The 14,515-nt window shown below is 41.2% G+C and overlaps 2 protein-coding genes across 4 annotated transcripts in view; one reads left to right on the plus strand and one right to left on the minus strand.

Moving 5' to 3' along the window:
* DTX3L (deltex E3 ubiquitin ligase 3L) lies at window positions 1-6,708 on the minus strand. The gene is made up of 5 exons (XM_064435120.1): window positions 6,534-6,708; window positions 5,900-6,078; window positions 3,120-4,649; window positions 2,223-2,440; window positions 1-983 (listed from the first exon to the last, which is right to left on the minus strand). Exons 1-5 carry the CDS (start codon window positions 6,706-6,708, stop codon window positions 914-916), a joined length of 2,172 nt encoding a protein of 723 aa, XP_064291190.1. The 3' UTR covers window positions 1-913.
* Window positions 6,452-14,515, plus strand: part of PARP9 (poly(ADP-ribose) polymerase family member 9) — a 9,729-nt gene continuing 1,665 nt past the window's right edge. Inside the window, exons 1-9 of one of the 3 annotated variants that reach the window (XM_064435117.1) lie at window positions 6,452-6,558; window positions 7,206-7,245; window positions 7,975-8,810; window positions 10,133-10,354; window positions 10,435-10,647; window positions 11,397-11,457; window positions 11,894-12,268; window positions 13,059-13,207; window positions 13,933-14,098. In XM_064435117.1, coding sequence (XP_064291187.1) covers window positions 6,460-6,558; window positions 7,206-7,245; window positions 7,975-8,810; window positions 10,133-10,354; window positions 10,435-10,647; window positions 11,397-11,457; window positions 11,894-12,268; window positions 13,059-13,207; window positions 13,933-14,098 — 2,161 coding nt within the window. In that variant the 5' untranslated portion in view covers window positions 6,452-6,459. Of the gene's footprint in view, window positions 6,559-6,744; window positions 6,832-6,905; window positions 7,016-7,205; window positions 7,246-7,974; window positions 8,811-10,132; window positions 10,355-10,434; window positions 10,648-11,396; window positions 11,458-11,893; window positions 12,269-13,058; window positions 13,208-13,932; window positions 14,099-14,515 lie in introns of those variants that run through there. The other 2 variants (XM_064435119.1, XM_064435118.1) reach the window with 2 other exon arrangements.

Here is a 14,515-nt window from a genome sequence, read left to right on the forward strand (position 1 = left end):
TATCTTTGTATTTTCTTTATTAGTTGCACTCAGTAGCCTTAGAGAAAAGGTTCAACTTACTAAAAATACCATAACACAGGTAATTAACAGGTTATTTAGGCACTGCAGAGTATCTTTATGATACAATTTAAACCTATATTAGATGCAATTGAAAGAATGCAGCTTTATAGTTGAAAAAACGGATTTAGAAGTTGTATTGAAGTTTAAGCAGGCACAGAACCAGGAGCCCACTATCAGTTATGACACTGTTGCTTCCCGTTTGCTCCAACACAGCTCTCAGTATTCAGCACTCCTGCAGAGCAAACATCCATGTACCCACCTGTACATGATCCACAGCTAATTTCACATGCAAGACCCAAATCATTAAGGCCATTTCTACCATGAAAAGAAGCAGAAGTCCATAACCTTATCACAGCTAACACTGTTATAGCTGCATACAAATTTCAGATTAGATTACATATTTGCATACAAATTTGCATACAAATTTTAGATTTAGATTAGATTAGGTTACATGATGCCAGCCATGCTGACAGACATCAAAATGCAAAGCTAAGAGAAGTGTTCCATCTAATAAAAGTTGTGGATCTAAGGGTTTTAGAAATCAGACTGGAGAGTTGTGGAGAAAAGTGGCAATCAGATTTGCTAGTAAAGCAAGATATACAAAGTGCAAACAGTACTGATAACTACACACACAAGAACCAAATTTTGTAAAGGCTACATATATAGGGAAGGAAATGATTTGTGAGAAGAACATACATTGTTTGATGAGAAAAGATTACTTTTCTTAGCTAACTCTGAAATACAAGCAATTTAGGTACTGTAGTTAAACAAAGCCACTTCCCTCAGAGCTTGAATAGTACATTAACTGCTGTGTCAGTCATTGCACTTAGGAGTTGAGAATTCACAGATTTCCTTATTCAATTCCCTTTGCTTTCAATTCTGATCGAACGCGCTGCAGATAAGAAGAATCCGGGTAACCAAACCTAGAAGAGGAGAAGAATGGTTTGGGCTATTTCTGCAATGAAGCACTTGACAATTCTACAAAACCACCTCATCAAAGTCTTTTCAGAAATCTCTCCACAAATTTTATGCAGTTCTTGCCCTAGAGAGAAAACAGACCCATACTGCCAGTCACAGACGCGATACAGACAGCATAAAGCTGTGGCTTAAGGAGCTGCTACATTTTATTGTCCAAATTAACACTAAGAACTTGATTTTCAAAGCTGCCTGGGGGTCTCCCTTCAAAATGATAGGATGTTTGGGTATGTATCTTTTAAAAAGAAAATCAGACCTGAAGCCTGAGCCTTCAAATCAGACACATAATGGCACCTCTGGACTTGAAGTAGTGCAACACCAGCACTGCGTATGACGCAAGTGATAAGCAGGAGAGAAAATTTACACAGAGTGAAGGATAAAGTAAAACTGATACTTTTTGCTCTTTTAATAATCCTAGCCGAGTCAGGAGGATCTAGACACAAGCCCTGCAAGACACCACCTACCCCTCAGAGGCTGCAACAAGCTTGAAAGGACTGGTCCAAGATTCCTTCCTGTTTTTGCTGCAGACAGCTCACACTCTGTCCTGGTGATTGTTCTTTTCATTTAGTGCAGCAAGTCCTCAAGAAATACTGGACAGGGCTGGAATTTACTCAGAAAATCCTCTGACACCTTGAATGGCCAACACGGGGTAACCTTTTTTTATGGGTGGGGCTGGCACTGTGTCCTGTGCTCTGACCCACTAAGTGCTGCACAACTCTTGGCTCCTAGCTTCTAAAAGGACGTGACCATATCTGTACTACAACCTCACTTCCTGCTGTTAGCTCTGCTAAGGAGAATCTCAAACCATGTTTTACAACATGATGAGTGCCATCTTTACCAGGGTCATAATGGACCAGCACCTCCTGGTGCAGAACAGCAGGTAACAGGTGTCCTTAGGTGTCATCAAGAGCTTGTTGTCCTGTGGGTTCTAATCAAAGCAGTTATTAACCAAGTGCCTTACAAACTCATTGGTGAATGGGTAGTCTGAGGGGCAGCAGAACACTAAGCTCATCCTTGTTCCAACTCTGCAAATAGGGGAAGGGTGATTAACTTCTGGATCCATAGGGCATTCCACAGTCACTCTGTTAGTGACAAAATCTGAAAGCTCTCAATGTGGAAAATATTCAAGGCAGTCTTCCTGACACATCTGAGTAACAACAGTATTGCAGAAAGGCGAGACTACTTACTGGGAAGGTCCTCCCTCCATGGAAGTTTTGTGGTGAATATCATTCCATGTGATAACATTTTGTTCACCAGTAGTACGTGACTGCCCCACTGTGAAAATCAATTTCTGGTGAAAGGCCCTTTCGAGGAGCTGCAGGATTTCTCGCCCCTCCTTATTGTCAGGTAAATATGCTGTTCGGTGAACTGGCCCATAACGCTGCCCTGGGTTTGGATGGCTGCTCTGTTTTGTAGAAAAACAAAACAGAAACACATTGTGTATCATAACTCATTCAGAAGGACACAGCATGACTGATAACTGATTCTGAGTTCTTTCTCTTTAGATACTTTCTTACAAATTTCATTCACACTTTCTTGTCATCGCTCATGCACCCATGGTTATTTTTAAATTTGTTTTTCCCTCTTTTCTCTCCCAAATGCAAGGTGCTCCACCTGTGACTTTTTAATTTACTCCTTTCTCAGTCCTAGTCATGAATCCAAGCACGTAACATAAGGAGATTTCTCACCTGGAAAGCTCTCACCAAGCCAGCCCACTCTTTACTTTTGTCCATTGCTGCTCACAGCAGAGAACACCCCAGAAATGCTCATTATACTTGCAAAACTTTGCTTATACAATATCACTGCATAGATTTCAGTTCAGTTATTCCCACTGTACAAATTAAAGACAGGCATCTCTGTCCTTATGCATATAAAATGGAGGCTGATCATCTGACCATTTAATTCCTACTGTATTTACTTAATCACACCCAAAAATATTGAATTAAACACTTGCAGATTTGTACAAAACAAAGAAATGTCTTCCCTGACCACGCATTAAAGAACAGCAAAACTGTTAATTTTATATTAAATACTGGTTTTGTTGGGGGAAAAAATATCTTTAAGAAATATTTAAGTATACTTACAGTTTGAATACCACCATTCATATCATAGTCAATTTGAATAGTGTCACAATTGGGATAACCAGGAAGAGATACACGGATTTTTCTGGTTGACATTGTTCCCTCTGGCTGGTTTCCTATCAGGACTCCACAGACAGTATTACAAACTGGACAAGCTTGTTTGTAACTCATGGCTACGTCAATGCAAGTTTTGCAAAATGCATGTTTGCACTTTTCTAGTATTTCTTTATTTTCAATTGTGTCCCTGCAAATTGGACACTCATCATCTTCTTTTTCTTCTGTCTTTGCCTGAGTCTGTCCTTCAGAAGAAAGGATTTTTTTTTGCCTAACACTGGACTTAGATGCTCCTGTAGCTTCTTGAGAGCTGAGGTCAGAGGACAGTGCTGCCCTAGTTCTAGTTTGTGTTCCTTCAATGTCAAGAAGGGACTTCATGTACTTCTCAGCAGCATCAAGATGGACTGGTAAACCCCTTAAGATTAACTTATCTTCATCCTTCTTAAGTTTTACCTTAAGATCTTCAAATTTCTTAGCATTAAGCAGAACACCTAAAGTTTCCTTCTGATCTTCTGAAAGCTTCACGCTGATGATTTTTTCTGTTAACATTGCAGAGGCACTCTGAAATGCACTGATAAAACTTTCAGTAGCATGTGACGACATATCACAAGTTTTGGATTTAGGCCTAAATATAATGACCTTCTGGCCAGGTGAATTCTCTTTTATTTCTACCAGTGTATCAAATTTGCCATTTATGTTTTCAATTTCTTTGCTTAGTATATTTTCCAACAAGTTCAACACAGAAGTATCAACTCCAATTCCGTATCTGTATTTGTAACATTCAGATGATATTTTCATACTCTTTTCAGCTTGGCTGTTCTCACCTTCTCCTGCTAGAAATTTCTGGGCAGCTAAAATCTCACTCCTTGGACCACGGAGTAGCAACTGACTCCCTTCCTCTTTAGCAAGAAGATTTCCAAACCTTTCATTTAATTTTACTACTGTCTCTTTCAATGTGTCACTCTTTGTTATGGGAACTTTTTCCTGTGTCAGATCTTTTGTAGCTTCCTGAAAAATTCTGATAAAAGAATCACTAGCTGCTGGTAACAATGCAGGACTTTTATCAGAAGATATGTATATGAATGTGTTATCCTTGTCATGGCCTTTAATGCCTATATGTGCTCCAAACCTTTTGTGTAGTTCTCTGATTTCCTCTTTGCGGGTATGACTAAAATATTCATAGAGAGCTGTCACAACTGTAAACTCAACCATTTCTTCAGTATTCAGGCCATTTTCATCTTTCAAACCATTCCTACTTTCAGAATGGGAAAAATCATGGTTTGGGTCTTTGCCTGCAAGGATATCTTCAAAGTAGTGATAAGCTTTTTCAATATCTGTAAAATCTCCTGTCAATTTCTCAGAGCCATCCATTCCAGGATTTCTTTCTCTCTTTAAGTTTGGACACATAATGGTAATTTTCTCCCTTTGGTCTTCAGTGAACACAGTGGTATTCAAAGTAGCAGATACTGTAAGAAATATCTAAAGAAAACACAAGAACACATCAACATGTAAGTTCTGGTCCATTTGCATATTGGAGTTAATTGTCCACCTATAGTCCATTATTGTTTGTGCTCTTGGGCCTGAAATTTGGATCATTTGTCCTTGGTCCCCAGCTAGAGAAGGAATTGTTTTGTCTCCCTACTCTGTGAAGAGAGTTCACCATCCCCTAATATGAAGCTCAGAACTACACACTGAAACAGTACAGAATCTGAAAAATATAAAAGCTAAAACCTGAGGCATCATTGTAACTACATCTTAGTGTAACTACATCATTGTTATTCTGCCAAGGATCCCCAGAGGAATCTGTCTATCCCCTTAGAGCCAGGTTACACAGACAGAACATGTTTTAACATGACCTCTAAGTTATATTTAATTGTTTTTATTAATATTAGACTTTCTAGTTTTCACTCATTATCTTTCTTTAAAATTTTTCCAGAAGTCATGCTTTAATAACTCCAAGAGTTAGAGCAGAAAACAGGATTCTGAAAAATAACAACAAACATATTCCCTTCTGTACTTCACACAGACAGAAGGATAGGAAAATTTGCAGTATAGATGCCAGGCAAACACTATGTTACCACATGCTATACTTCAAAAACTAGATCTATGTTACCAATCAAAACAGGGTAAAACCCTCTGAGCCAGATATCAGTGTCTTGGTAGAGCCACATCCACACCACGTTGCCCTATCCCATGTCCCTAAACACAGCTGACCTTTTCTGTGCAACTTTTAGTTCAAAGTGTCTGAAATCATGTTAGCGGTGCTACATCACATCACAGCAGACTTTTCTAATGCTGAAGAGATGGAGATAATGAGAGCTGCCTCAAGGTGCAAACCATGTTGAAAGAGTAGGTGGAAAGGTGGAAGAGTAAGTGAAAGGTAGGTGGAAGAGTAGGTGAAAGGTATAGGTGGAAATGATCCAAATCTCATACAATTCTTCTACCTTTTGGGAGCAGCCCTTGGTGCATACTACCCCCTGAAACATGCCAGAGCCCTGCTTTGGGGAAGAGTGGTTGGCACCTGCCAGAGTCAGGCTGGAAAACATGCTGCCTGCAAACCAGTGTAGATTGACCTCTGGTCTGGCACTCAATGTCACTCCTGGCCCCCCATTCCATCGACTAAGATTGCCTAACTGATATTTTTTTTGGCACGAAACACTGAAGCGCAACACAAAGAACTCATGGAACTTCAAGCAGGGCAGGCTGTGACATTGCTCTTTCTGATGTACCTTTTTGGTAAGGTCCTCCTTTGCAGCGCTGTCCGGCTGCTGCTGCCGGGGCAGGGGAGCGCTGGCAGCTGCAACCCGGCTCTTGCCCGGCTCCCCTTCTGCCGGCAGGACCACTATATCCCAGCATCCTGTACCCACCTCCAAGGTGTGTTTTGAGCGGGATTCCACACTCTTCCTATCTGTGGTAATTTCAGAAAGACAGAATCACAGAACTGTTAGGCTGGAAAGAACCTCTGGAGATCATCCCGCCCAATCCCAGGGCCAAGGCATGTCGCCAGACTCCACGACCCTCCTGGGTAGCCTGTTCCACTGCTCAGCCACCCTCGATGTAGAGAAATTCTTCCTCGTGTTAGGGTGAAATTCCTTGTGTTTTAGTTTATGCCCTCTGCCCCTTGTCCTGTCGCTGGCTACCACCGAAAAGTCTGGCACGCCTTTGAGATATTTATATGCATCAATGAGATCCCCTCTGAATTTGGACAAAGGCAGATAAGGCTGATAAAGTTACCTGCAGGCGTGATAGCTACCAGCGGCCCTAGAGCCGCCCTGCCCAGGGACACTAAATGGTGCCTCAGCGGCCATTTCCAGTCCCCTCAGCCCCGTCCCGCCAGGCCGAGCCGCGGCGCCCGGCCCGTACCTTGCTCCTTAGAGAAGTCCACCCAGTAGGTGCCGGGCTGGGGGCCGGGGCGCACGGTGCACTCGCCGCCCCCCGACCGCTTTCCCGACTGGAAGTATCTCTGGAGCTTGAGGGTCGCCTTCTCGCCGGCGGCGGGCGCAGGGCTCACCCACACCAGCAGCGGCGCGGCCGCCATGACCCGCCGCGCTTTCGCTTTCGCTTCCCGCTCCGCCGCTCGCTCGCTTTCGCTTTCGCTTCCCGCTCCGCCCGCAGCTCCGAGCGCGGAGGATCCGCCCTGAGCGAGATGGGGGTTGTGCAGGTAGAGGAGCGGGGCTGGGGGCACGGGGCCCGGCGCGGCCGCTGCCTCAGGGCTGTGGGTGCGGCGGGAGCTGCCGGCGGGGCTGAGGGCAGCGGGGCAGCCCCGCGCTCTGGCCTGGCGCTCGGGAACGGCTCTTCCCGGCCTCTCGCTCCCGAGAGTTCGTCGGAGCCGGAGGAAGCTGCGGGTAACTTCACCCACAGAGCTCCCGCAGCTCCGAGCAGCATTTTAAAAACTAGAAAACTTCGTAGAGGTGTTTGAAAAGCTGGTGCTGCCGGTTTGGTTTGCAACAGAATCTCTCCTGTAGGAAGGCAGCCCACGTACTTTATTGCTTGTAACATTTATATTTTCCTTTTTCTCTCTTTTTATTACAATAGAGTTACGTTTCAGATTTCTTCGGATGGAAGCCTGCTTTAGGTAAGCCTCTCATTTAGCCATCTGCGAAGTGTGTACTTGTATCTAAGTTGAAAACTGAAAGCTACAGCCAGCAAACTGGAAAACAAAAGCCAAAAGCAACCTGAAATCCATAATTAATGTGAAATAGACACGGTTGTGAATCAACATTTTTATTAATTACTTCAACAGGACTTGCTTGCATTTGTCTTTTAAAAGCAAGAGCTCAGACGTGTTTTGATGAGTCAGCATGTATACTTTATAAGTGCAAAATATCAGACTCTCTACAAGCAGGTAGTATACCCTGGAGGAAAGGTCGACTAAACTCACACAGATTGATTTAAACTAATTAACATAACTGCCGTAGTATAGTACTGCTGACATCTGCCAGGAGAGGGCTGTACAGCCATAGTAATAATATAGAAACTGTTCCTTAAAAAATGTTGTTTAAAAAGTCTTACTGAGTTCATACGAAGTTCCACACAAATAGAGAACTTGCTTGTCGGCTTTAAGTGCAGACTAAATGAGACTCACAGAATTAAAACTCAGTATAAGATCTCTGTAGCACAGTTAAATGAACCTCCTTGAGTTTAATAAACCTCTGAAAAGGGGAGAGAAAAGATTAGAGTGTGTAAAAAATATTGTTTAGCAATGACAGTAGGATAAAATTGAGAGGTATAAGCCACACTTCCAGATAAAAATAAATGTTTTGATAGTAATACCTTCTATTTCACTTTATATTCTGTATCCTAGGGTCAGACATCGTAATGGATAAGGTCAATTTGGTGGTGCCCATCAGTAAAGATACCTATGAAGCTCTTAAGAGAAGAGAAAACTGTCTAAATAATCTCGTTTCCAAAAAGTTTGCTTGTACGTTGGCCTTCAGAAAAGCAGCAAAAAGCACTGGTGAAGTATACAGGAAAACAGTAAAGTCGGGCATTGACGTTTGTGTTTATAAGGATGATCTCGCTAGACACAAGGTTGATGCCGTGGTGAATGCAGCCAATGAGTATCTTGAACATGGAGCAGGTCTTGCTCTTGCCCTTGTAAAAGCTGGAGGGCCAGAAATAAAAGAGGAAAGCAAGCTTTATGTTCAAAGCTATGGAAAAGTCCAAGTTGGTGGTATAGCAGTGACAGGTGGAGGTAAGCTTCCTTGTAAGAAAATTATTCATGCAGTTGGTCCTAGGTGGTGTCTTCCTGAAAAGGAAAGATGTTGTGAGCTACTTCAGGAAGCTATTTTGAATGTTCTGCTTTATGTTAGTGCTCCAGGAACAGCTTTAAAGTCTGTGGCTATCCCAGCAGTGAGTTCAGGTGTCTTTGCCTTCCCAATTGATTTGTGTTCTAAAGTGATTGTAATGGCTGTAAAGGAATTTGTTGAGGCAAGTCCGCCAAGCTGTCTCAGGGAAATCCGCCTGGTGAACATTGATGAGTCTACAGTCACAGCAATAAAGAAGGCCTGTGAAAAGTTTCTGGGTGATCCCAGTTCACTTGAAGACACTGTGCCAGCTTCACTAAGCCAGTCTTCACCTTACCTCGCACACAAAAACATTCGCTTGCGCATCGTAGAGCAACACCCAGAAAATCTGAAGGTAAGTCTGTCCTGTAATTTGTGCAACCTGGTGCTGCCTCCAAGTCTTTGCAGGATTTGGAGCAAAAGAGTTCAGAACACATTTTGTATCAGTCCACTAAATGGTTTTCTTCTCAGTTTGATGAGAATTTACACACGGTAATTAAATCATAGTAGCAAGGAGTTGGGTTTTGTCTAAATGGGTATTGGACTTTAGAATGTTTTTATTTTGTTTTTGTATACATGCTGTTATAATAGAAAGCAGTTAAAGATTGAATGATTTAATAATACATCTCTGTGTTAAGGTTTATCTTCTTATTATGTAGGAGTTCACATTTTATCATGCACTCCACAGAAGTATTCTCTTACTTCCTGCCTTGCTTTTTTTCCTATAATTTATGTTCTCATAACTTCATTATGTTCTCATAACTTCATTACTGGAATTATTCAGCAAACACTGAAACAGCAGAAAATACACGGATGATGTGCACCTTGCCTTTAAATAGAGCATTACTTAAATTGATTAACTTTTTAGCTAGAAAATCTGAAGCAAAATAGATGACCTCAGTCATAGGAATTCAACAGAGCTCTTAGACTGTAAGGTACATCACAAGAATGGCATTTGCTTTTAGCAAATACTAAATCTTAAAAAATAAATAAGTTTTTATTTTTAAAGAAGTCATAATTGAAAAGGAAGTTTGGGTTTTTTTGGTGTTAGAACTAAGGATTGCAAAGTTGACCTTGCAGGGAATTTTATGAACCGATTCTACAGCACTGAAAGATGCACACACCCTCAAGACCGTGAGAAAAACATGTCCTTGTGTCTTTAGATAATATTCAGCAATTAAGGTTAGAACAATTACTGCTTTTATCAGTATTCTGTAAACAATTTTTTGTGTACCTACTATGGGAATCTGCTTTTTCCACTGGAAACAATTTGTATTGGAAACAATCATAGCTTTGCAGTTCCCTTATGTGTACTGACACTGGTATTTGGTGATGTGTCCTTGCTACCCTGAGGCTGGGATGACAGCCACATCCATAGTTCTCTCCTGCTGATAATTGGCACGTGGGTCACTTAGATAGGGAGAGTAATAATTCTGTCCAGTGCACTCTTGATGACTGGAACAGTTTTGTGCACACTGTTGGTTCTGAACTGCCACTGCAAAGTGCATACTTTGATGTGCTCCAGTGCTGTCCTAGTCAGTAGGAACATTCAAGCAGCTATCTGTGGCACTCAGGCCTCTGTACAGGAATTGTGCTTAGCAAGAATGCTCTCTGTAATAGCAAGGCTTGCAAATAGTCAGTTTTAAGTACACTGAAATTTGCACTCTTTCCTTGCAGAATACAGCTATTGTTAACCTCATGAATGCAAGGGATGGGCCTTCCTCTCAATCTTCAAGACTGCTGGAAAAAGAGGATCCAGCTTTTCAGATGGAACTTGAGCATTGTCTTCAACATCCGAAACATTTTAAGGAGCCCCTGATAATGAAAACACATCAGCCGCCCTCTACATTTGTGCTGCACGTGATATTGCAATGCCAGCACCCGGTGTTACAGCTTGAGGTGACAATTGCTTACTTTGGATGGCAATGGATTTTCATGTTGGGTGATGTGAGGACTGAAAGGTTTTGTTTTTCCTGCAGGAATTGAAGGATGCAGTGAAAAGATGCCTGGATCACTTTCAGGAGGACTCATCTCCCTCAGTTTCTTTTCCAATAAATTGGTCACCAAAGCTGCCTGTTGACATAGTGGCAGAGACCATGATTGAGGCAGTTTTAAATTTTGCCAGGGCACATCCTAGGAAGAAGAAAGAAGTGCAGTTTGTTATTTGCCCAGATGACCGTGCTGCCTGTGAGGTAACCAATTTGTTGTTAACTACCCATAATGAAGACAGAAAACTCTAAAACTATTTCCATAGATGACTAAAAATGATGACAGTCTGTTCTGTACTAACAATGACTGTGAGCAGCAGGTCCCTTTGTGAAACTATTACTCTCATAAACAGATACTCAGTCTTTGTAAATACTTATTTTCTCCTCACTAAACTAGAAGTCTTCAGCCTGTAGTCTTATAAAAAGGGGAGATAACTCTAAAATTCTCATGTCTGTCAGTGAATGTATAAGAAGGGTCTACTCTTAACTCATTAAGGAAGAAACGTTCCTCCTTAGAAAATATTTAACAGTTTTGTTTTTTGTATGGAGCTCCTAAGGCAAGACACTATCAACATATATGAGCTAACATAATAGAAGGATTTCAAGTAGACAGGCAGGAGAATAGTCTAGATTTTAAAACTGAGTAAAGATGCATCAGCATTAAACTGTTAGTAATGAACACCTTTATCTTATGTGATAGCATGAGGTAGGCCACAACCACAAGGAGCTGGTAAAGGTGCTATTTGGTGTGTAAGGTGTGTTACCCTAGGAGATGCAGAACAGGAATGCATTTGATACTGTCAGGAATAACATTTTGGGAAAAGCTGATAAATGCCAGTGTTAACAGAATTGGGAGTGGGGTTGTAAACTGCTTGTCTAACAGAGTTTTGAAGGTACTTAATTGCATATTTGATAAGAGATTGCAAACTCCTCCTAAACTTTTATCTTTCAAGGTTGTCCGGAGGAAATTTTATTCAGCAAAATGCAAGCTGGAAAACAAAAGTGATCCTTTGAGTAAGTAATGAACAAAAGGGGCATTTCCAGTAAATGAGTACTCCCAATTTGAGAATCTGTAATCACAGAATTCCCTTTAAAATAGGGAACTTAGTATTTACATCTGTCTCGGGGAGAGGAGGAAGCAAAAACTTGTGAACACTTTGTATTTTTACATTTACAGGAATGGAACTGCGCAGTCCCTTTTAAGACTTAAAACCCGTTGTCATTGCCTAAGTTGTTGGAAATAATTTAGTGAAAGGCAGATAAATTCTTCATATGAGTGTGTGTATCCTGGAAACTTTACCTCCTTGTAGCTAATCTCTTTTTTGAGTATACCAGAAGAGTAGTGTGTTTCTTGTACTGTATGGCTGGGATTACAAATAGGAATTTGTGTCAGCCCTTGAAGGCTCCTCACTCTTCCAATGCACTTGTGTTAACAATATATATCTTCCAGGTGCAGAGTCAGGCAGTCAAACTGCAAAAGAGCCTGCAAGCAATGAAGCCATGATTGAACTTAAAGGGTGCACACCCACAGCACTGGAGGCAGCAGAATCGTGGCTCCAACATGTAATGAAAATTCAGGAGGGTTCCCATGCTGTTATTGAAAACAACTACATTTTCTGCCTTGGTAAAGAGGAGTTTGCAGAACTCTCTCGACACCAGCCTTCTAGTGTATGTGTGTCAGAAAAAGTGAGAGATGGACGAGCAAAACTGGAACTTCAGGGCCCTCCTGATGTTTTGATTGATACAGTGCTTGCAACTGAAGAATTACTGCGTCGTGTGCAAGAGAAGACTATTGCTGAGCAAGAGAAACTGCTCTACTCAATGTGTATGTAAAGTAAATAGTGCCTGAACACTAATTAAGTAAATAAGTGCCTAAACAAGGTTAAGTATGAAGCAGTGTGTATTGCTGAGAGTGGACAGACACATTCAGTTCACACACACATCTTTAATTACTGATATCCCTGTACTTTCACCATGTGAGCCCCTGGAAGACCATTTGTTAGCTGTGGTCACTCACTTGGCAGTATTCCCAGTAGGATACAGTTTATACAGGGGCTGGTCATGATGTATACCCAGCTGTAGTGGAGCTCCCGCCAGGATACCTTCACTCTAAAGCCTGGCCACTGGAGATTTACAACATTTGCACTTAATTAACACGCACCTTTGCTGAGCTCTTGCTGGCTACACTGGACCACTGTCGCAGGGCTCAGCAGGAGACTTGTTCTGCAGAGCTGTCATGAACAATTGATACAATTAATGGCATTACAGAAACTACTGAGTGATCAATTTTAATTTGTGTGTTGATAGTCATTCAATATAGAGACCTTTATATGAAAGCTCAGCTGTGAAGAGGTGTCATGGAGATCATAAATTGCTTTTCTTTTTCTTCTCTCCTGATTTCTTTGTAATAAATGCAGAAAAATAGAATACATTTACATACATTTTTGTATGTTTATACTAGTCCCTCTCAGTATTAGCCTCTGACAATACTTCAGAGGACACTTAACATTCTTTGTTCCTAATTAAACCACCAGCTAAAGTAGTGGATCTGCCTCCCTTGCCTTTGCTTCAGACATTATGATATAGGAAAATTTTACTCCCTTCTTCATATCCAGGGCAAGCAGAAGCAGGCCAGCTTCCAGAAGAAGACTTTCACAAGACAAGTGCTGCTGACTGCATCCAGATTTCACCAGTAGAGTGCCACCTCCAGGAGTTTAAAGACAGACAGAAAGAGTTTGAAAAAGCTGGACTTCGTGTTCTCAGGGTAAAGAGGATATTCATAGAGAAACTGAATCTCAGCTCACATATTTGAGCTAACATATTTCATGTAAGCGTAAAAAATTCAGATCAATTATTTCAATGCATTGCTTTTAAAAATTAAGATCAAATCAACCTCATCCTTAAAACAGATCCAGTCTTTAATCCAAATTAATAGTATTTTAAACATAATGCAAATAGTCACTCAAAAAGTGATTAAATTCTGATAACTCTTTAATTGTACTGTATGTTCTCCCTCATACTTCCTGCTTCAAATGCCCCTTTATAGAACTCTAGAGAAATATGAGATTGATAGGGTAAATTAAGTACAATATTCCAGGACACTATTTCAGTATCTATTTTCTTTTTGTGAGCTTGACACTAAAAATGTGCCAGAGTTCTGATCTGATTATGTGTTAAAGCTGGAATCATACTTGGGTATGACTGCTTTACTGAACAGGAGATGGACTTAATCTCTTCAGCATAACTCAAGTACTGGAAGTCAGTAGAGCAGGAAGTATGGCTAGTGATTCCAATGGGAGGCATGGGATAGTGGTGTGATTCTTTTCTTTGGATCAGTTGCACGCTTCAGATATTTTGTCCACTGTGTGGTCAATGCTTATAGGCTGAAGTAAAGGTTCTTGCATTGAAGAACATAGCCTGGATAAAAGCACTTGTGGATTTCATAACTGATCTCCATCTGCTTCTGCTAAGCTGTTATTTATGTTACAGATTGAAAAGATACATAATCCACTTCTATCTGCTGCATTCCAACAAATGAAAAAAACAGTAGATGGTAGCTCCAAAACAACTCACAAGTTGTACCAGAATGTTCCTGCAGAGTTCTGTTGCTCAGTTTGCCAAACTGGATTTCACAGGATGTATTCTCCACCAGAAGGTAATAACTTGCTTTGGCATCTTTAATTAAAATGAACAGTGACTGAATACTAAACTCAGGTTAAAATTAGAAAAAATGGCATTCCTCAACAAGAACTATTTTTACTTGTATTTAGATTTTTATGAGCTTACTTTATTATATACAGCAAGGTTTCCTGATAGTGTAGAGCCAGCAAGGCTCTAGGAGGATTGGCCTGAATTCAAGCCTAGCCCAAGCACTAGACAGAATTATTGGTATACAGGTAATTCCACGTCCAGGTTTTATTTTGTTGCATCACTGGAAAGAAAGTCAGTGTCCTTATGTAGCTGCTGCAAATGTGCATTCAGCAGCTTGGTGCTCTGAAGCATGTTCCTGAGGCTGGAAGGGGCTTCTGAGGGTCGTGCAGCCCAGGCCCCTGCTCAGATCACGTGTGGTCAG

The sequence above is a fragment of the Passer domesticus genome, chromosome 10, assembly GCF_036417665.1.
Source record: "Passer domesticus isolate bPasDom1 chromosome 10, bPasDom1.hap1, whole genome shotgun sequence".
Classification (NCBI taxonomy): Eukaryota; Metazoa; Chordata; class Aves; order Passeriformes; family Passeridae; genus Passer; species Passer domesticus.

Excerpts from the sequence above, each read along its gene's own strand:
- DTX3L (XM_064435120.1), bottom strand. The coding sequence starts at position 6,708 with ATGGCGGCCGCGCCGCTGCTGGTGTGGGTGAGCCCTGCGCCCGCCGCC. Across the intron at positions 6,079-6,533 it reads GGACTTCTCTAAGGAGCAAG|ATAGGAAGAGTGTGGAATCC; the intron begins GTACGGGCCGGG and ends AAATTACCACAG. Across the intron at positions 2,441-3,119 it reads TGAATGGTGGTATTCAAACT|AGCAGCCATCCAAACCCAGG; the intron begins GTAAGTATACTT and ends TCTACAAAACAG.